The 22,418-nt window shown below is 33.5% G+C and overlaps 1 protein-coding gene across 1 annotated transcript; it reads right to left on the reverse strand.

Annotated features, from left to right (window-relative positions):
- Nucleotides 1–1,072: 1,072 nt before the first annotated feature.
- On the reverse strand, nt 1,073–6,927 carry LOC110721133 (endoplasmin homolog). Its single transcript, XM_021900262.1, has 15 exons — nt 6,754–6,927; nt 6,150–6,270; nt 5,907–6,060; nt 5,719–5,799; nt 5,527–5,638; nt 5,246–5,372; nt 5,010–5,148; nt 4,243–4,360; nt 3,949–4,142; nt 3,654–3,869; nt 3,408–3,573; nt 2,884–3,022; nt 2,633–2,783; nt 2,124–2,528; nt 1,073–1,503 (listed from the first exon to the last, which is right to left on the reverse strand). The coding sequence occupies exons 1-15, from the start codon at nt 6,818–6,820 to the stop codon at nt 1,261–1,263; spliced, it is 2,433 nt and encodes an 810-aa protein (XP_021755954.1). The 5' UTR covers nt 6,821–6,927; the 3' UTR covers nt 1,073–1,260.
- Between the last annotated feature and the right edge of the window lie 15,491 nt (nt 6,928–22,418).

Here is a 22,418-nt window from a genome sequence, read left to right on the forward strand (position 1 = left end):
AAGGGTTTCATCTTCTTTTTTTAACCCCTCTCCATGCACCATATTCCCAAATCAATCAATCAATAACATAATACTAAAAGCGAATTTGATATGACACTTGTTATATTTTGATTAAAAAAATTTCTGCCACTCTTAACTTTCAATTTGGCAACTATATTTTAAGTATATTCTATATGCATTCAATGAAAATATTTTAACATATCTTTCATACATTATATAATGGGTATTTTTCTATAATAAACAAACATATACAACGTATATAAGGTAATATATTAGAATAATGTACATCTCCCGTACTCCATATCATTCTACATTGTATTTTTTTCGTTGAAAGTTTTTTTGCTCCAACCATGATTAACAATTTAGCTTTTATTATATATTTGTTGATTTATTTATAAAAATAACACTACAATTCCGTTTAAAAATAAAAATAAAAAAATAACACTACAATTCTATAACTATAAATATAAAATAAAAATAAAAAAACCTTGATTATTAATTATCACAAAAAAAAAAATCAATTAATAAAATATTGTGCCGGTCAAAACATGCCAACAAAATAGAGACTTATAGAGTATATAAGTACATAGCACGGTTATAATTAACATAAAATTTCATTCTTATAAAACCTTATAATCATTAAATTTGCGTTTTTTAAAAAATGTTTAATGATCAATAACTTTTGATATCAATATAACACAAAATTCAAGTTAGCTTTTTTAAAGAAATTCAAGTATTTGTTTCAATTAAAAATTTGATTTTTAAAAAATTAAATTAGCATTGTAATACACAATTAGGTTATATAAAAATCGTTCGTTGCACAGTACTTAAACTAGTTCTTACTATTGTCAAATCTTATAATATTGACTATAGATTTATTACACCTCATGCAAGAGTGGATTTGGGAGTCAAATGCTCATCTTTGTTCACTTTCATTTTACCTTTCACTTAACTCATCTACTACTTCCTCCTTTGAGGCTAAGTTTCCTACGAATGCAATCAACTTACGCGAGTATGTTCTAAACAGGCCATGGTCTATAAACAGATTGAACACAGACAATGAGACAAGCCATTAAAACTCCTGAAAAATTCTGGTCTACTTATAATATTACTATGTTGACTGAGACAAAATTCTTTTCATCATGTTTACAGAAATCTAAAGTGAAATTTATAATTTTTCCTGGTGACGGTAATGCAGAAACTCAATAGGACGGAACCTTAAGGCCCATGATATGATCAATCTAGTGGCATTTAAGTCTTCTATAATTCGTCTTTCACACCGTCAGCTTCTTCCTTGGGTGAAGAATCATCCTCCTTTGTTTCGACTTCGGGCTCCTCTGTGTCATCTTCTTCCTCTACAGCTACATCAGGGCTAATGTTGAGGCTAGACTTTACAGAATCATAGACACGAGAAGCAAAATCCTTCGGGTCGTCCAGCAGGAAGCCACTCTCAAAGAGAGCTGTCTGATACATAAGGCGTGCTGTTTGCTTGACGCTGTCATCCTATATAAAAAAGGTTGGTAGCATTAAGCTGATAGCCAATAAGAAAAAAAAAAATAACGAACATTGGTCAAAACTACTTAGCTTTCTGATGCATATCCATCCAAGGAAAAAAGGGAGATTGCAACAGACATGAATGTAGTGATGAACAAATCATTTTCAATCAAGCTATGTTTTGTTAATTTGAATGAGGAACTGAGACTAGCGACATAAACCAAGATGATCAAAAAATGACATGGCATAGGCAGTCACTAGAGTGATAAGGATTCATTATTTCACAGTCACTGTTCCACTAACAACCCCCCCCCCCCCCCCCCCCACATACACACACACCAAAAAAAATGAAGGAATATAGGGGGTGATAAAAATCCATATCAGATATGGTTGCGTTTAAAAACAACAGAGGGGCAATTTTGAGGAGGTGAAATAAGGGGCATTTTTGAGGAATCGTGGGAATACAGAGGGAGATTTTGGGGAAGGTTGAGGTGCTATTGGATTGTTTGAATCAAATAGATATGGGTTTATACCTGCTATGAGTTTATACCCTCCAAGTTACATATACATATTATGCCCATGCTATGATATTAAACATGTCAAAGAATACGATTTTTACAAGATCATACCTCTGGATTTGTCGCCACTCTCTCTCGGAGCTCCTTGACAATAGGGTGTCTAGGGTTGATCTCAAGAACCCTTTTACCACGCATATATGCTTGCTTATTAGCATCACTGAGTGTTTGCGATTGCATGATTCTCTCCATGTTCGCACTCCACCCAAATTTCGAAGTCACAACAACACAAGGAGTGTCTGCTAAACGGTTGCTTATCTTGACATCATCCACCTTCTCACTAGCAAGAGTCCCTTTCCACCACTTAGTCAGCTCCTTGTAAGACTCCTTGATCTCCTTGTCTTTAGAGTCCTTGCCCAGTTTCAAACCCTCCTTGGAAACATTTTGGAATTTCTTGTCTTCATAGTCCATAAGGTATTGCATCAAATACTCATCAACAGGATCAGTAAAGAAGATGACCTGAAGCATAAAGAAGTTCATTTACAAAATGGCTTATAGAGTAAAACCAGAAGCTGAAAAGGCAATCCATATCAAAGCAAAGGTCAACAAGTTTCGTTGGTTACCTCATAGCCTTTCTTTGAAAGCCTTTCAAGGAATGGGGATTTTTCCAACTGCTCCTTGTTGGTACCTGTTATGTAGAAGATATCCTTCTGCCCAGATTTCATTCTTGAGATGTACTGATCAAGGGAAGTCAATTTTCCATCGGACTTTGTACTGTTTAAGAAGAGAGCCAAATTAGCAAAATTGTTCCATAGAGGAGAGACATGACAACCATATGTTCTAAGGCAGTAAAGCCTTAATTTCAGTAACTTACGTCTCAAATCTTAGAAGCTTGGCCAGACGGTTTCTGTTTGTGGCATCCTCTATAATTCCAAGTTTGACTGACTTGCCAAATTCATTCCAGAACTTTGTATACTGACCCTTCTTCTCATCATCATCAGACTTCTCAACATCTGTAATAAAGATTTTACAAAAATGAGATTTTAGGAAGGCAGCAGCAAAGAATTTGAAAGTGGCAGTAATTAGAGTTAATAATCTATTTCATACAAATAGCTGTAGCTCAGATTATTTGTGGGGTCAATATATAATGCTGGATTATTTATATATTCTGAAACCGAGAGAGAGAGAGAGAGAGAGAGAGAGGGAGAGAGAGAGGGGGGGGGGGAGGTGGGGATCATTCTTGCTTCGAACTTCAGAGAGACAGCCTCCTGTTCAACCCATTCTAAGGCACAATGAGTTCAAAATAGCTTTTTAAATATGCTAATCAGCAGAATTATAGAAAATCCAATGATCTACTACATGTATAGGGAAGTGTTCTGATTTTTAAAAATAACTTACCCTTCTTATCCTTGCCATCATTTTCATCAGGATCCTCTTCAGCAATCTTGCGAATCATGTCAAGGGCCTTCCTTATCAACTTCTTCTTGATTGTTTTTAGACTGCTGTGCTGTTGAAGCATTTCTCGTGACACATTGAGTGGGAGTGTGTCCGAATCAACAAGTCCCTGGAAATAAAGACAGCATCATCAGAATCATGTTAAAAACAATTGAGCTATTACAAAACCAGTTGCAGAACTTTCATTACCTGCAAGAAGCTGAGATACTTGGGCAAAAGCTCATCAAATTCATCGGAGATGAAAACTCGCCTAACATATAATTTGACACTGGCTTTGTTGTTGTTGTAGTAGCTCTCATACAAATCTTGAGGAGCTTTTGGAGGAACAAAGAGAACAGCCTTGAACTCAACATCACCTTCAGCATTAAAGTGACTCCACGCCAAAGGCTTTTCATCACCAAAATCCTATATGACACATATTTGGACACCATTTAATAATGGATACCTTGCAGAATCCAAACCCACAAGCTAAAATTATGCTTACCTTAGCCAAAGAATGGTAGAATTTTGTGTACTCCTCATCAGTAACCTCCTTTGGATTACGTAGCCATATGGCCTTGACATCATTCAAAAGTTCCCATTCATTAGTTGTTTCTTTGATTGTTTTTGTCTTTGGTTTCTTCTCAGTTTCCTCATCTTCTTTATCTTCTTCAGATTCTTCCTCAGAACTGCTTTCAGCTGTTTTTCAGCAGTCACAAAACCTTAAAACATTAGTCTCCTTCAAACTCAGAAATAGAACACATTAAATCATCACAAAGTGATTTAAGACAATGCATACTGGTTTCCTCTTCATCACTCGTGTCATCGTCATCTGCTGGAACCTCTTTTTCAACTTCCTTGGTTGCCCAAAGATAAATGGGGAAATTAATGAATTCGGAATATCTTTTCACCAAATCCTGTAGATCAAAACAGCCATAAACCAAAATTAACCAACAATTCAACCGAACAGATCCGCAAAACAGTTCCCCGATTACAAATGCATGAGCTCGAAAAAAAAAAAGTCAAACTAGCAGCAACTGTGTAGAAAGCCACAAATAGTTCCAATTGAGAAAGTAGTTTGATGAAACAGCAGGAGTAAAAAGAACCTCCAGAAAGAGAAACAATCACAATATTGAGGCGCCAAGACCATTCATTTATGCCTCAAAGAAAAAGGAGGAAGAAATATGAAACAGATAAAGTCTGAAATGGAAAAATGCATAGTGATAACTATGGAAAAAGAATGCATCAACACTGACAACAAAGTCAGGCAAGGGTCTAAAAATCTACTTGCATAAACCAGAATTCAGAAGAAATGCTGCTAATATTAGATGTGTGACAAAGATAAGAGTACAACTATAACATGCAATTCTCATACTAAAAAAAACTTCCTTCAAAGTAGATATAGAAATAAAACACTACTACGTACGGTGGAAGGAACAAAAATAGTGTACAACGAAGCAATAGTTTCAGTTTGCCATTCTCAACTTGGGTAACTCCAGTTAGATGAATGAAAGTAGCTATCATATTCATAAAGTATAAAAGGAAAACAAAAAACAGTACACAAACCTTCAATTTGGCTTCTTCCAAGTATTCTCCAGCTTCCTCTCGAAGATGCAATCTTATCTCGGTACCACGACCTAGAGGTTCATTCCATGTGTCCTCAGAAATAGCAAATTGCCCATCAGCCTTCGATTCCCAAACATGTCTGGATAACAAAGATTCACAGGTATGAGCAAGAGTAAAAGCAACAGATATTCAAATATGCAGGGACTTAAATGCAAGCCACGAAGGCTGAAACTCACTGTTTGTCATCGTTGTTTTTGCTGATAACTTCAACATAGTCAGCAACAAGATAGACAGAGTAAAACCCAACTCCAAACTGCCCGATCAAGTTAAGGTCTCCACTTGTCTGCATCTTCTCCACGAAGGCTGTATCAATTAGTAGGCAGTAGAATCAGTCTTCTTCATTCACATAGCATAAACATTAGTCCAAATTGTAAAGCACACACTCGAATATGACAGAACATTTTTTCCACATATTGATAATACAAAAGAAGGTTGTAAACTGTAGTAAGTTGTATACCTGAAGTGCCGGATTTTGCAATGGTCCCGAGGTTCTTAATAAGGTCCTCTTTTGTCATTCCTATACCTCTGTCCCGAATCGACAAAATCCTCTTCTCTTTATCCAATTTAATCTGTAATTGTCGTATAACAGGTCAATCACCAACCCTTGTATACAAAATAAAAAGAGAACATATAAACAACAAAAACTCACCAAAATTTCTAGCTTTGCATTGTCACCTTCACCTAGGACCTCTTTGTCAGTGAGTGACAAGAACCTAATTTTATCCAATGCCTGAAATTGCACCACATTTGCTCATTAGGTGAAAAGGACAATATATCGGAAATTTGTAGTCATAAGTTTCGAATACAGAAACTAATGGCGGTGATCACGACACTTACATCTGAAGCATTGGAGATAAGTTCTCTCAAGAAAATGTCCTTGTTACTGTAAAGAGAGTTGATAATGATATCCATAAGCCGAGAAACCTCAGCCTGAAACTCAAACTTCTCCGCAGTGTTGCGAAGCGTCTTTTTCGACATTGATTCCGACTCCCTACAATCCATAAACCCCTCACAATCATCAACAAACAGCTCAAAAATACAAAAAAAAAGTTACAAAATCAAAACAAAAATGAAGTAAACCTTTTAACAACATCAGAATCAGTTGATAATCCATGAGGAACTGCTCCAAGGTTATCCTCAATCTTAGGTGGATTCGCTAATTCATCCGAATCCTCTTCAGCATTCGCGTGTATATTCCTACCTAAATAAACCAGATCCACCATTTCTCAAATTCAAATTCATACATAATATGTGCAACATTCCACTAAATGTATCAAACTACACAGAAATTCAAATTCATACTGAAAATTTGCTGCAACAATCAATATATTAATCGGATCAAAGCAAACATACATTCAAATTCACACTTAAAAATGTGCAACAATGCAACATTAATCTAGCTATTATGCGAATAAAATAATTCAAATTCATACAGAAAATACGCAACAATATACTTGCTATTACGCAGATCAAAATACAAATAAATTCAAATTCATACTAAAATTTTGCAACATTTATCTAGTTATTAACAAGCGAATCACATGTATTAATTCAAAATTATATCGAAATGTGCAAAATTAATCAATCGATTAAACGGATCAAAGTACATAAATCCAAATTCATACCAAATCATATTACATTGATCAAATAAAACGATGATAAAATCAAAATCAGAGAAAAATACCTTGATCTGGAAGAAGAAAGAGGAGGCACAGGAGAAAAAGGAGGGACGTAAGAGTCCATTTCTTCATCGTTAATGGTTACCAACTGGGAGTTGTTCTAGTAGCTTCCACACTCACTCACATACACTAGAGAACTTCTCTCTCTTCTGTGATTTCTAAATCTTATGTTTTGTTGTGGGGAATGTGATGTGATTATATAAACTGGGATAAAAGAAGACTGATGAAGGAGGTAGGGAGGTCACGTGACCTATGAGGTGCCACCGTATGATGCGTTTTCATTGGTTAGAAGGTGACACCGTGGATGATCTGACGGTTGATCTTTGTGCTTGAGGACGTGGCGATGTGTTATTGGCTAGTGATACTAACTTAGACGTGGAGAATTAATTGGGTTTGTGATGTGAGTCAAGTCAGCTGTTGGAAGACTTGTGAATTTTCTGCTTAATTTAAAAAATTTGGACTTATGAATTTTATCGTTTGGTTAGAGTTTTTCGGTGAAAAATTCATCATACACCCGGCGAATACTATACATCATAGGTATAGTATATAATAACCCGTCAAAATACAAGGGTTAAAAAGCGTAGAAAGAACATTGTATATAAATATAAATTACATTAGCAAAAAAAATTCAAAATAATTCCCTCTACTCTCTGATTTAAGGGATTGATTTGTTATTTATATTCCGTAATTTATGAAATTGATTTATTATTTACATTCTATATTAATAGAATACTTTTGGTCAACCGAATTTCATTTTTTTTTGTATAGAGAGTAATTGATTTTATATAGAGAGAGAAACTACGATAAATTTTGAATTTCGAAGTGATTCAATGTATTACAGAGTTGATTTTATCTTTCGAATGAGTCTTTTAATAGAAATATGTAACTAGTGAATTTGTTGATGAGAGATAAGGTATATTGCAATTATTTTAATATTTTTTTCTATTTTTTTGTGTAATTTTCAAAAGTTGAAGATGATGTTCTTCATATTATGATTAACTAGGTTAAGTCTCATGCCATGCACGATCATAATTAAATTATACAACAAATAAATTATAAATAATGGTGTTAATTCAACAATAATTAATCTAAAATAATTATTTGTAACAAAATAACTTGAAAATTTTAGTTTATACCAATACCAAATACGTAAAGGTTATTGAATTGGATTGTATAAAAAAAAAATATATATATATATATATATAATAATAGAAATTTAGAAGTTATAAGGTTTTATATAAGAAAATTAAAATATTAGCTTAGATTAGTACCCATATACAAACTCATATATATTTATCCTTAAATTATTGACACACTTTGAATTTTTTAAATATGTTTTTAGAGTGAGTAGTAGGGGTTATTATTTTTTTAAATAATCACATAAATATTTAGAGTAATTAAATTAAATTTTCAATATATGTTATGTATACTATAACAATATGATTTTGTTCTTATAAACATTATGTAATTTTAAGATTTATAGAAAATATGCTACCAAATTGATTTTTCTTTTTTAATTAGAATAAATTTTATTGTCAAATGATAAAAGTTGGAGAAAAAAAATTGATATTGATAATATTATAATAATCTTGAAAAATAATATATTACAATACCTTACTTTTAATCTATGTTAGTATTTTTGTAACTAAAAGTTTCATAGTATATAAAATATATGTAAAAAAATGAGTATAATTGGATTAAAGATATTGTCAAAATGGAAATAACTATTATTATAGATTATAAAATAAATGTCATTAAAATATGGCCAAAAAAAAGGAAAGAAAAAAAAGGCGGAAATTTTTTTAACCAGGAAATGACAAGTGTCATTCCAGGTTTCGCCTTTAGTATATAGATAAGTTAAAATCCTGTGCAATGCACGATTGTTAAATATTTTTGACAATAATATTACAAAATATAAAGTATGTAAAAGATATTCAAAAGTAATTCATTAGGTATATATGGAATATGATTGTTAAACGGGAAAAAAAAAATATCACAAGGTATAAATAGTTTACTTAAAGATTTTGCAAAAAAAATAAATAAAAGAGAGAGAGAGAGAGAGAAGCGAAAAAGGCGGGAAATATAGTATATTATAATTGCTTTTTGTATAGGTTAATAGATTTTTTTATAATTCTTGGATTCATATTCATTTTTTTAATTGTATTGGAACTAGAGTGTACCCGTGCAAAATGCACGAGATATATAGTATATTATAAAGATATTAAATGTATAATATAAGAAAAAATATGTTTAAAATACGGGAAGTTGATTTTGATGTTGTAACTTAGACCCTGTTCTTTTGAACTGTTGTGGTCTGTTGTGGACTTGTGCTTTGTTGAACCCTGCTTAGCCCTGCTCTACTGAGTATTAATAATCTGCTGACACTTGTTTGCCCTGCTGACATCTGCTCTACTCTATTGAAATCTGATGTTTTCCGCTCTGCTGAGAAGCTCAAAAAATAGGGTCTTACTCTTATATGTCGGTGGCCAGCTATTGTGGGGTTTACTTTGTCAAAGCTATAGAGGTTATCCGTTCAGTGTTATTATAGGGGTTACTCGTTTAGTGTCATAGGGGTTATTCCATTAATGCTCTAGGAGTTACTTTGATCTTTTGCAAGCAGTTATTCGGTGAGGCCAATCACGCAAAAAGCGTGTTAGTAAATTTTTTTTTTTTTGTTTTAATGATTAGAGAAGTGGAAGTTGTTTGGAGGGTAGTTCCTAAAAAATGCATATAATTGAAGGGTTAGGGATTTGAAGTGCTATGGTGAATTGTTGATAAAGGAACTGTATACCCGTGCTAATGCATGACATATATTATACTACGTACAACAAAAAAAAACACAAAGTGAAATGTTAGTAATGTTTTCATATATAAAAATAAATAAATAAATAAAAAATAAATGTTAGTATTAGTCCCTTGAAAATATATATAAAAATAAAAAATAAAAACAAAAGTGGGATGGGTAGTTTTTTTTTTAAAGTTAAAAAATAAATTAATAAAGTAGTGGGATGGGTAGTTATTGGGGTTTTAAATGCATGAGAGTTTAGCATTGGGGTTTTGGAGGCTTCTCGTTAAAACGACTCTTAAATTATATAAAAGATATGTTCTTTGAGCCAGATCAATTTGTTCTTTGGGTTTAAAATATATGTTCTTTAAGGCCGGTTTGTAGATTAAAAATGTTCTTTGGGTTTCAACAATACAAATTATGATCGTTTTACTTGAATAATATGTTCTTTTATGTTAATGTTCATTTGCTTTAACCCTTATATCATTTTGGGTAGTATATTTGTTTTATCATTTTGTTCTTTTGTTTTATCTCTGATGTTATTCAAGGTTCTCGTTATTTTTATTAAGCTTGTATGACTTTTAGGGTCTATGTTCATTGAATTTATCTCTTATGCTCTTTAAATTTGACCCTTAATTTGTAATATCAATTTTTTTTTTTGAGAAAAATATCATTTATTAATTTTATAATTTTTTAAATATTAATTATCATCTAATTGTTGAAATCAGGATCATGAAGGTAGATGATGATGACGATATTCTTTTTGGACCTCCTCAATTGATAATTGACATTCAAATCTAAATAATCTTCGTAATATTAATAATGAATATGATAATATAATGTAATGAACATTATTCATATATATCCTGCATAATCCAAAGCCAAATTTAAAGAACATTTCACAATAAGTAATTAACATTATGTGACAACAAACGTACTTTATAACTACAATAAAAAAACATGGACGTTTAGAATAGTTTAACAAAAGACTTAATAAATATATATATCATTATATGATATAATAAAAAAAAATGCTTGAAATAATCCGACCTTATCCTCATTCGCCCAAAATAATCCCACCTTTCGATTATTTTTTAATAATCCGACCTTTAATGTCAATCCGCTTCAAATGGTCCCAACTGGTCATTTAACATGTTACAGCAAGTTATATGACTGGGTTGGTATCTAATTGCTCAAAAAAATAAAAATAAAATAAAATAATTTTAATTTTTTTTATTTTTTTTAAAAGAAAAAATAATAAATTATTAATTAAGTAATTAAAAAACCACTCCCACCAGCCCAACCACCTCTCCACGGCCGCCCACCCCCACCAGCTCGACCCCCTGCCTGCTCCCCAGCACCGGAGTGCCACGCCAACCACCTTCCCCCTTCTCCCTGAATTGTCGACCCCCCTCCTCGCCCCTTCCCACTAAACCACCAACCACCCTCGAAAAACCTCTTCCATCCCCGACCCTCTCCCTTTCCCTCGTCCCAATTCTGGCCCCCCCTCCCTTTTCCCGTCCCGATTCCAGCCCCCTCCCTCTTCTCGATCTTGATTTTGTCCCTCCTCCCCTTCCCCCGTCCCGATTCTGGCCTCCCTCCCCTTTCCCCGCCCCGATTTCAACTAGGGAGCAGGGGTTTTTTTAAAAAAAAATTCAAATTCTTTTTTAATTTAAAATTTTAGATTATTCACGTGGTGACACGTGTACTCTAAACACACAAAAAAAAATACATATTTAATACGGGTCACCCGGGACCACTATAAGCAGATTGACATTAAAGGTCGGGTTATTTAAAAATAATCGAAGGTGGGATTATTTTGGGCGGATGAGGCAAAGGTCGGATTGTATTATTCCGAACAATTTTTCCAATAATAAATGGACATATGAAAAGAACATAATGTAGATGGTTAATTGTACATCATTATATCAGATAAATACATCATGATTTTTGATAAAGAATATCATTACATCATATAAATAACATCTCAAGAAATACACATGACCATAAGATGAATGTTATAACTAATTTTTTTTAAAAAATGAAAAAATATGTTGCATTTTTTTAAGAAAGAATTTTCTAAAAGAAAAATATTAAAATTAAATATTTTGAAAACAGAAATTTTGAAAATAAAATTTAAATATAAAAATAAAAACTTGAATTATTTTTAGGAGGAAAACAAATTTAGATGGAGAAAATTTGGAAAATTGAATATTTTGAAATGACTTGACGTCAAATGTGTGGTAAAAATTAATAAGCAATTATCTTTTACCTTTTTTAGAAACTGTTTATCAGAAATTATTGTGTTCTTTATGTTTTAATGTTTTGTTCTTTTATAAATTCGTGATGTTCTTTATAATTATAAGTTATAAACTTTCTGCTTTAACCCGTATGTACCATACACATGGTACACTCATGTGTATGAATCACCGATTAGTTTTTGGAATAGAGTTACGTCTCGTTTGGTTTGATGTACTTCTTCAATTTTTTTAGATGCATTACTTTTTATAGTTTTGAAGTACTATAACATATTAGTATTTATAAGATATTTACTGAAAGATATAATTCATTTTATACGTATGTATGAAATAATGGAGGTTAATGGGAAAAACAAACTTTAAAATGACAATTCTATCTTCAAAAAACTATCCGAATTTCACTTACTAAGCTTTATACATGTAATACAAATGCATAACAGTTATCAATGTAGTGCGACACTCGACGGAAATTTGGAATGCTAAATGTCGTTGTCGTTGTTGCATGTGTATGTACTTAGCGTTTTTGCTAATTTGTATTTCTTTTTTGCTTTGGTTCACACTATTTACCGATTTTCATAAGCGGTCGTGATTTTAAGTGAAGTATATATGTTGCATTAGGAGTTCTATTGATCATCTAGTTTAGGGCTCCTTTGATGAAGTTTCATAACTAAGTTTATAATCAACAATCTTGGTTAAGTTGTAAATAGAATAAAGTTGGTTTTGGTTCCACTGATCAGTTAGTTGATTTTGAGTTAGCATTAAGTTATCACGTGGCGGTGATACTTCCAAAGTTCTCTCTAAATTATATTTTATTTATTATTATTATTGGTTTTCTAAGGAGAGGTGGGGGTGTTACAATTTAAATGTTGTTATTTTAAAATAAATGTCATTATATTTGTAATACCCCTAATTTTTCGATATACTTTCTTCGTAATTTGGAGCCAAAATAAATTTTAAATTTTGGCGCCAAAAATCTTTTTAACAAATTAAATATTTTCATATTTCTAAATTAAATTATAATCTGGGTCGGTCCACATTTTACTAATTAATAATGTACGTCGTTTTGAACTAAATTATATTATTTTCCGGTTTTATCTTAATAATAATTAATAACCTTAGCCTAATTATCTTATGATTTACAACTATTTTAGATTTTTATATTATCTAAAATATTTTATAAGGATAAATTTGATTTAATTATCATATTTAACTATTTTCCTAATTAATTATTAATTTTCGTAGGTTTTAATTAAAAAAAAAAAAAGAGGTTTTCACGTACAAATTGAGGATTAATATCAAATGATAGTATTTTTATTTTCTTAAGATAATTTTTATCTTTACTTCAACCAATCAACACTTATCCTATTTATCTCCTCATCTTTTCATTCAATTTCCCTCATAAATTAACCTAGGCTAAATTGCATTCAAATTCACTTAACTAACCAAACTTATCTTAATTCTACACTCTCTTGAACTATATATTTTCCACCCTTAATCACCTATAAATAGACCCTTAATCCCATTCATTCACACCAAAAATCAGAAGAAAAAAAATCCTCTTCTCAACTCCCTAACTCACGCCACTTCTTCCTCTACTTCTTCCTCCTCCTAGCTTAAATAAACACCAAGTGCTGCCCACCGAACAACCACTATTGCTGCCACCATCCTTGCCGCCAGCAACCACCCACTTACCTTGGAAAGGAGGATCCCGCTAGTTTGGAGAATTGGATAAGGGAATTTGATAAGTTGTTTGATGCCATTAACTGTCCTGAAGAATTAAAGGTTAACAATGCTGCGTATTACTTGAGGGAAGAAGTCGATCTGTGGTGGAGTCAAAACCGGGATAGGCTTTTAGAAAACCCTGACTTTGGATGGAAAGAGCTGAAAAAGGCATTAAGAGACAAGTTTTACCCCGCCTACCTGAAAAAGCAGAAATGCATGGAGTTTACCAACCTTAGGATGGGGAACATGACCATCAATGAATATTATAACAAATTCATTGAGTTAATGAGGTTTGCACCAGAGGTAGTACCCACGGAAGAGTTGAAAGCCCAAAGGTTCGAGCAAGGTTTAACCTTAAGCCTTCAAGGGAAGTTGGGAGGAGTAACCTTTGAAACCCTAGATGAGGTTTATGGGAGAGCTGCCCACCTATATGGGATCCGGGGAAGAGAGTTAGAGAACTCAGCTGGAGGGAAAAGGAAGAGTGATGGGGGTTCACCTGGAGTTGATAAAAGACCTAGGATTGGGGAGAATTCTGGGGGAAATGGGCAATTCAATAGGAGGGACAACAAGGGAAACTTGGGGAAGGGAGATTACGGACTGGGAAATAATAACCGAGGGAATGGGAATAACACCAGACCTAAGAGAAGTTATTTTTGTAAAAGATGTGAGAAAAACCACCCAGGGAAGGACTGTGAGGGAAACCCGATGACTTGTCGTTATTGTCAGAAACTAGGGCATCGAGAGTATGAGTGTTTTACTAAGGAAAAGGATGTCAATATGGGGAAAGTCCAAGAGGCTAAAAACCCACCAAAACCACCCCAGACCAATGGATCAGCTCAGAGGAATGGAACCAGTGGCGGTGCAGGAACGGCTCCTAAGGGTCGTGTGTTCGTGATGAGTCGTCGTGAGGCTGAGGCTTCTAATGATGTGGTAATTAGCACTTTCCTTGTTTGTTCTTTGAATGCTAGAGTCCTGTTTGATTCGGGTGCGTCTCATTCTTTTGTTTCAAAATCTCTAGTTCAGAGATTAAAGTTAGAGAGTCCATTGTTAGTGTCTCTAGATGTTTCTATTCCAACTGGGGAAATGAGGAATTGTTCTAAGTTATAAAAAGGGGTACCTATCACCATAGCCGGAGTAGAATTTCCTTCAGATTTGATTGAGTTCGAGTTGCAAGACCTTGATGTGGTTTTAGGGATGGACTGGCTGGGAAAGTATAAGGCTCACATAGATTGTGCTTCTCAAAAAGTGAAATTGTTAGGTCCGGGTAAAGTGACAGTGACCTATAGGAAGGAAGGGAGCAAATCAGGGATCAAAATCATTTATGCCTTGCAATTTTGGAATTATGTCAGGAAGGGTTGCCCTATTACATGTGTAGTGTTCGGGGAGTGGGAAAGGAAGATAAGAAGAATGAGAGTATTCCAGTAGTTGAAGAATTTCCAGATGTCTTCCCTGATGAGATACCAGGTATGCCACCGGTGAGAGATGTTGAGTTCACCATTGATTTAATTCCGGGGACTGGACCTATTTCAAAGGCTCCATACAGGATGGCTCCAAGTGAGATGAAGGAACTGAAAACTCAGTTAGATGACTTGTTGGACAAGGGGTATATTCGACCTAGTTCTTCTCTATGGGGTGCTCCAGTGCTGTTTGTGAAAAAGAAGGATGGAAGTTTGAGGTTGTGCATATTGAATTAAAGGAATTTATTTAAAATTTTGCAGCTCATTAGCCTGAGTATTTAATATTTTATTTTCCCTCTACCCGGGACTGGTTAAGTAAGACCATGAGCTTTGTATAATCTGGTCTTTCCTCGAGTACAGTTTAACTTGCTTGGGGGGTGTGCACACTTAGTTTAAATTGATTTTGGAAATTTTTTTCTAAAGTTGGAATTTTATTGGTTGGGAAAGTTTCTATTAATGGACGTTATTACTTTTGGAAGGTTTAAATTTGTAAAGTCTAATTTTGGAAAGTGACTTTTGGCAAGTTTGAATTGGAATAATTAATTTGAAAGCATGTTTGTCTAATAAAAGTATTTACATGCCTTGTACTTATATGTACTTAGCGTTTTGCTAATCCGTTTTTCCTTTTTGTTTTGGTTCGCCATGTTTACCAATATTGGTAAGCAGTTTTGATTTCAGGTGTGAAGTTGATCGTGCGCATACTTGAGTCGGGATTGGGATCACTAGTTAGGAGTTTATTTATTCGAGTCAGTCATGAATTACTTGGAGTATTATTGTTTGTTTTCAAACTATATAATGTAGCCATTACATTATTAATAAAATCAGTTATTTTTCCGCTGTCATTATTAGTAGTTAAAAAGCCTTACGTTTTCACGTGTTAGTAATACGCCCAAGTCTATCTCTACGGTGTTTTATACGTATAAATACAGTATTTATGTAGAGGGAGATTTGGGGGTGTTACAATATTAATAAAAAAAAAAGTCAATGTATTATAATAAAGGTCGTAAGTAGGGATGTCAGTGGGGCGGGTCAAGTAGGAGACCCGCCCCAGTGGAGCGGGGATGGGTTTCGGTTTGGCGGGTGGTGGGATGGGGATAGAGATAAAAACCATACCCGCCATGGGTGATGGGGCGGAGGTGGATTTTAAGTTATACCCGCCCCATCCCCACTTCATACCCGCCCCACTCCGCCCACTCCATACCCACATATATATATATACCATTTTATATAAAGATTAAGTAAAATAATATAGTAAGAGTATACTACATTGTAATAGACTTATATTATAAAAAAAAAATGTATAACTTAACAATGAATTATTTTAATCATTATTTTGTAGTATTGTTGTATTTGGAAGGTGGGGATTAGGTGGGGATAAATATCCAAGTGGAGGGTGGGGCGGGGGTATTTTGGGATTGTACCCGCCGGGGCGGGGATGGGGATGAATTTTGGACCCGCCGCGGGGATGGGGGTGGGAATGGGGATGAAAATGTTAGGCGGGGATAGGGATGGGAAAGCCAACATCCTCCCCACCCTATTGACATCCCTAGTCGTAAGTGATTAATAGATTTTATAATGAGTTTTTATATATTAGTCAATATGAATAAAAAGATTTTATGTTAAAATTAGGTCGATATATCCAACATATATATACAACATCGACTGACACGTGTGGACCTAGGTTCACAATAAATTTTTTTGTGAACTAGATCTACAAGAGTTTTATAAAGGTCAATACGTTAAAATTAAGGTCACCATGTTTAATATAAGTCGGCTATCACGCGTGGACCATAAGTCTAAAATAATATTATTGTGAATCACGTCAACACAAGTTTTTAGGTAATTCTGACCCTTGTACCATGCTAGGATAGATAATATAGCACAACACATATCGTATATGTTTGATAAAGTATAGTCTTTATTGAATATTGTATAATCTATGTCAATTAATGTGTTATCTCTTTAGAAAGAAGTTAAATCCAATATGCACTGAATTTTTCATTTAAGTAATGTGGTGGTTAGGCTTAGACCCTATCCCAAATTAAGTTGGTGTACATAGGGAAATCACCAGTGTGCTCCTGTGCAAGAATTTGGAATCCTTGCACCGTGCAAGACTGAGATAAACTCCAAGTTTTTCCCCTTTAAAAAAGGAAGGGACTTAAAACAAACGGAGGGACTATAATAAAGGGATGTCAATGGAGGCGAGACAGGGCGGGGCGGATGTTGGTCTTCTTATTCCCATCCCGACCTAAAATTTTCATACCCACTTTTATCCTCATCCTCGTGGCGGGTCTAAAATTCATCCCCATCTCCACCTTAGCGGGTACAACTTCAAAACCATCCCCGCCCCATCCCCCACTTGAATATCCACCCCCACCTAATCCCCATCTAAAACCCGCCTAATCCCCGCCTCCCAAATACACAATCTTTCATAATTAATAAAGATTGCAAAAAGAAAAAAGTTATTGTTAATATTACACATTTTTTTGTTTATAATATAAGTGTATTACGAAGTATTATATTTACTAATTTATTTTACATAATTTTTTTATAAAATAGTATAAAAGTATATAATTTTGTTTTTAAAAATATATGGATGTGGGGATGGGGTGAGTACGAAGTGGGGCAGTGCGGGGATGGGGCGGATACAACCTAAAATCCACCCCCGCCCCATCAACCATGGAGGGTATGTTTTTTATCCCCATCCCCGCCCCATCACCCTCCAAACCAAGACTCATCCCCGTCCCATTGGGACGGAGATGGGACGAGTCTCCTATTTGACCCGCTTCACTGACATCCCTAATAAATATGTTAGTTTTCAAAAAATTTACCACAATTTAGAATCTTACAAAATAAAAATGTTTTAAAAGGAAATTCAAAAAAAAAAATTACCACAATATAAAAATACTCCATAATAAACATAAGTCACCACATTTGCATTATTTAAAAAAAAAAAAAATCCATAGGAGAATAATATCAAATCAAATAAAATACTACTAATATTACCATGTAAAGGGATATTAACCCCTATGCTTAGTTTTATTATTATAGATTTCAGCTAATTATTAATAAAATAATTCTTCAAAAAAAAAAAGTAAAAAAAAAAAAAGCTATTGTAGATTTGTAGGGAATATTTCAAACATCAAGTTTGAGCCCCATTATGATCATGTTTTTAAGCATGGTGGCGTCCAAAGGGAGAGAAGCTAGAGATAAAAGAGTCGCCAACAAATCGAATTTCCGTACGTATTTTAATTTTATCAGAATTAAAATCATTTAAAAAACAAGTGTTTTATCCGATGTAAAATTCTTAAGTCTTTATCTTTTCTAAAACGGGATAAATTAGAATCTTCTAGAGGATTCTAGAAGCTAATAATAAATCCTAAGGGATTTAGGATCGAAAACAACCTTCTAATGGATTCAAAATATACTGGTTTGGACATTTTTATGTGGAGGACACAAAATGAATGATTTTTAAAAATACGAAATGAATGATTTTAGCTTAAAACATTTAAGGAAAGGTTAGAAATGGTCAAGGCTAAAGGGAAATTCACGAGATTCTTCAACTCTTCACCTAATTCAATAATCAAATACGTGAAAGGTACTCATCACTGGGTTTGGTTTTTGGGGAGACACAATCTGGTGTCTACACCTATGCATTCAAGAAATTCATAGAAGATTTTACAAGACCTCATAAAATTAGATTCCAAATAAAAGACAATGTTCTAAACTTTAAAAATACCTTTTAAACGGTTTAAAAAATACCTTGAATTTGTAATAGCAATTGTGTCAAACATCGGAGTTGTAGCTATAGTAGGACGTAAAATGCCTATAATACACAAATGCACGTATCACGTGCATATATGACGAGTAATATAATATTGGAGTAGTGTTCGAACAAGTGTAATATTCTAATAGATGGTTAAGTTAATTAAAGAGTTAAGTATTCATCGAAGTCAAATGATCGAAATGCCTAGCTGGAGGCCGTTTTCGATAAGTGAGAATAATATAATAGTCTCATAGCTTGCTCTTGACTGAATCTATTGGTACACCTTAAACACGAAATCAACCCGTAAGAAGGATTAGGTCAAAGGCCCATATATGTCTTTAAATATAGTTTAGATAAATACGTTGGATTTTCTGCTCGAAAACGCCAAAAGTCCAAGCGTATAGTCGTTAAATATATTAGAAGAAATTAATTAACGAATAAAATGAAATAAAGCGACGCACAATATATGGGCCAAGCCCCTAAGACTGGTCTCACGTAAGGCCTTACGTGCGCCCAACGAAACTCAACTGTAAGGCTAGCCTCGGCTAGGCACGAATGGGTCAGGCACAAGCCTAGCCGTATGCGTGCAGCAGCCATGGGCCAAGCCCACAACAACAACGCACACACGCAAGACCAGCAAGCTAGCCTCTGCGGGTGTGCGGGCTGGCTGTGTGCGTGGCTGGCCTGTGCTTGCGGGCTTGCCAACTAGCATGCGCTAGCTTGCAACGCAAGGTCCCACCCTTGCTACTGCCTTGGCGCCCGCACAAGGTTGGGGGCCTAGGTGCTGCCTTGGCTTGCAAGCATGGGCCTTTACGTGCGCGTGTGTCCGTGCGTGTAGGGCCCACGTGGCGCTTGATGATTAGTCAATTAATTTAATTATTAATCCTATTCCTATTTGGTCTATACTTTAAGGAGGTGATTTATTTATAATTAATATCCATGATCATTAGATGAACATACATGACAATTAATTAAGAACATTATTGTAGCCTTCTAAAAGTGAGAACCTGGATCTAAATGCTCTACCTTAAGAGTTCTTGTCCAGTATTCTAAGCTAATATATTGCAGACGGGTTTGATTGTGCGGGTGGACTTTCAATAGAGGGATTGATCTTGCAGTTCTTATTCTTAGCTCCGCTCGTACTTTCAGTAGATTATGTGTTGTGATTAGTCTTTTGAATAATACATGGATCCGGACATAGGGTTGTTTCCGCACTCGTAATAAGATTAGAGTAAAACCCAATAAATATTAGAGGTTATCAACTACGACATGTCACGCTAAGCATAAAAATAATTTTTAATGTTAAAAACATGAATAAAGCCCGAAAAATCAACTTTGGCCTGATAAGCCTGTCACTTTTTTGCAGGTTTGAGCATGAGATTTGATGCTAAGCCCTGACCCAAATTTAGATCACCTCTATATAATATAATGCAGAGTTAGGCTACACTTCACCTTATTTTTGGTTAGCTGAAATTATTATTACTGAACTGAAATTGTTTTTGCTGAACTTAAACTATTTTTATTGAAGTAATTTTTTTTTTGATGAACTGAAATTATTTTTACTGATAGCAGTTGAAACAAACAACTCCCACGGCCCAAATTCTTTATTATATCTTCTTTAAAATTACTAATTTTTACTAAATTAAATTTTTTTTATAAGGTGAAGTGAACAGGGCTTGGAGCTGTTCATATTAGGCCCGACCTGATTTTGGGGGCTTTGGGCAGATTTTTTGGCCCGAAGTCGTGTAAAATAGATTTTTTTTTCTTGGTCGTTGGACATACATTTCTAATTTTTAGTTTTTTTTTGCCTAGACTGAAAAGGCCTGAAAAGTCTACTAAGCCTGATCCAATTTTGTGGATTTTGGGCCAATATTTTAGACCTGAACCCGACCCAAACCAACTATATACAATCGGGTGCAAGGTGTACTTAAAAAAAATTAGCAAACAAATTATTTTTTTAAAGTCCTCCACTTTTCAAAAGCAGTTGTTTTTTAAGGTATTGTTTGGTTGATATGGGAAATTATTTCCCTTGTCCATTTCCTAGGAAATGGTTGAGCTTGTTTGGTTGATAATATAGGATTTTACTAGTTATTAGCTTGATTAATTTGGAGGGAGAAAGAAAGAGACTAATGTATTAGTGCTAATAAGGCAAGTAGGCCCTACAATAATCATGGGAAATGTGTAGAGCTATCAGTTTTTGACCCAAACTGTTAAATCCGACTGTTTTGAACCAATCCGAAAAGGAACTGAACCGTTAAAAACCCGTCTTTTGAAAACCGAAAACCGACTTGACCCAATTTTTTCTCACCCAATTTGAAAACCGAATTTGTGCGAATCGTTACTAACCTGACCCGTTATCAAGCCAAACCGTTACAACCCGAAACTGAAAACAATCTGATCCAATTACGTCTGAACCCAATAATAACCCGAACTATTTTAAACCGAAAACTGTTTAAACCCGGCAAAAATCCGATAAACCTGAACCGGTCCAACTCGTAACCCTGTTGTGACCGAACCATTTATAACCCGTAACCCGTTATGACCGAACCGTTTTAACCTGTAAACCGTTGAGACCGAACTGTTTACGACCTGTAACCCGTTGAGACCGAACTGTTTACGACCGAACCCGTTATGACTGAGTCGTTTACAACCCGTAACCCAATATGTTTATGATTAGATCCGTTCCAACCCACTACTCGATAAACCCAACTTATTTATGACTTAACTTGATTATAACATGACCCATTCCTACGCATTATCTGACTAAGACCCTGTTCTTCAGAGCTGCTCTACTCTGCTCTACTCTACTAAAATCTGCTCTGCTCTGCTCTGCTATGGATTAAAAATAATAATTAATATATTTAAAATAAATAATTAATAATAATAATAATAATAATTAATATATAATAATAATAATAATAATTAATATATAATAATAATAATTAATATATAATAATAATAATTAATATTTAATAATAATAATAATTAATATATAATAATAATTAATATATAATAATGATAATAATAATAATAATAATAATAATTATAATAATAATAATAATAATAATAATTAATATATAATAATAATAATAAATAAATAAATAAATAATGAATAATAATAATAATAATAATTAATATAAAAACTTAATAATAATAATAAAATAATAATAATTAATATAAAAAAATAATAATAATAATAATAATAAAATTATAATAATTATAATTATAATAATTAAATGCGATAATAATAGTAATAATACTTAAAATAAAATAATATTAATATTAATAATAAAAATAATAATAATAAAATAATAAAATAATAATAATAATTAATATAAAATAATAATAATAAAATTATAATAATTATAATTATAATAATTAAATGCGATAATAATAGTAATAATACTTAAAATAAAATAATATTAATAATAAAAATAATAATAATAATCATAATAATAATAATAATAATGCTGAAATCTGCTCTGCTCTACTCTGGTGAAATATGTTATGCTCTACTGACCCCTGCTCTGACCTGCCCAGAAGCTCAAAAGAACAGGGTCTAACTCGACTCGATAGTGATCCGACTCAATTTCAATCCAATATGATTTGGACTGAAACCCGCTTCAAATTGGGTAAACCCATTTTCAAACCGACCAAGTTCAATCTAAATCGATTATGACCT

This window comes from Chenopodium quinoa, unplaced genomic scaffold, assembly GCF_001683475.1.
Source record: "Chenopodium quinoa cultivar QQ74 unplaced genomic scaffold, ASM168347v1, whole genome shotgun sequence".
NCBI classification, from domain to species: Eukaryota; Viridiplantae; Streptophyta; class Magnoliopsida; order Caryophyllales; family Amaranthaceae; genus Chenopodium; species Chenopodium quinoa.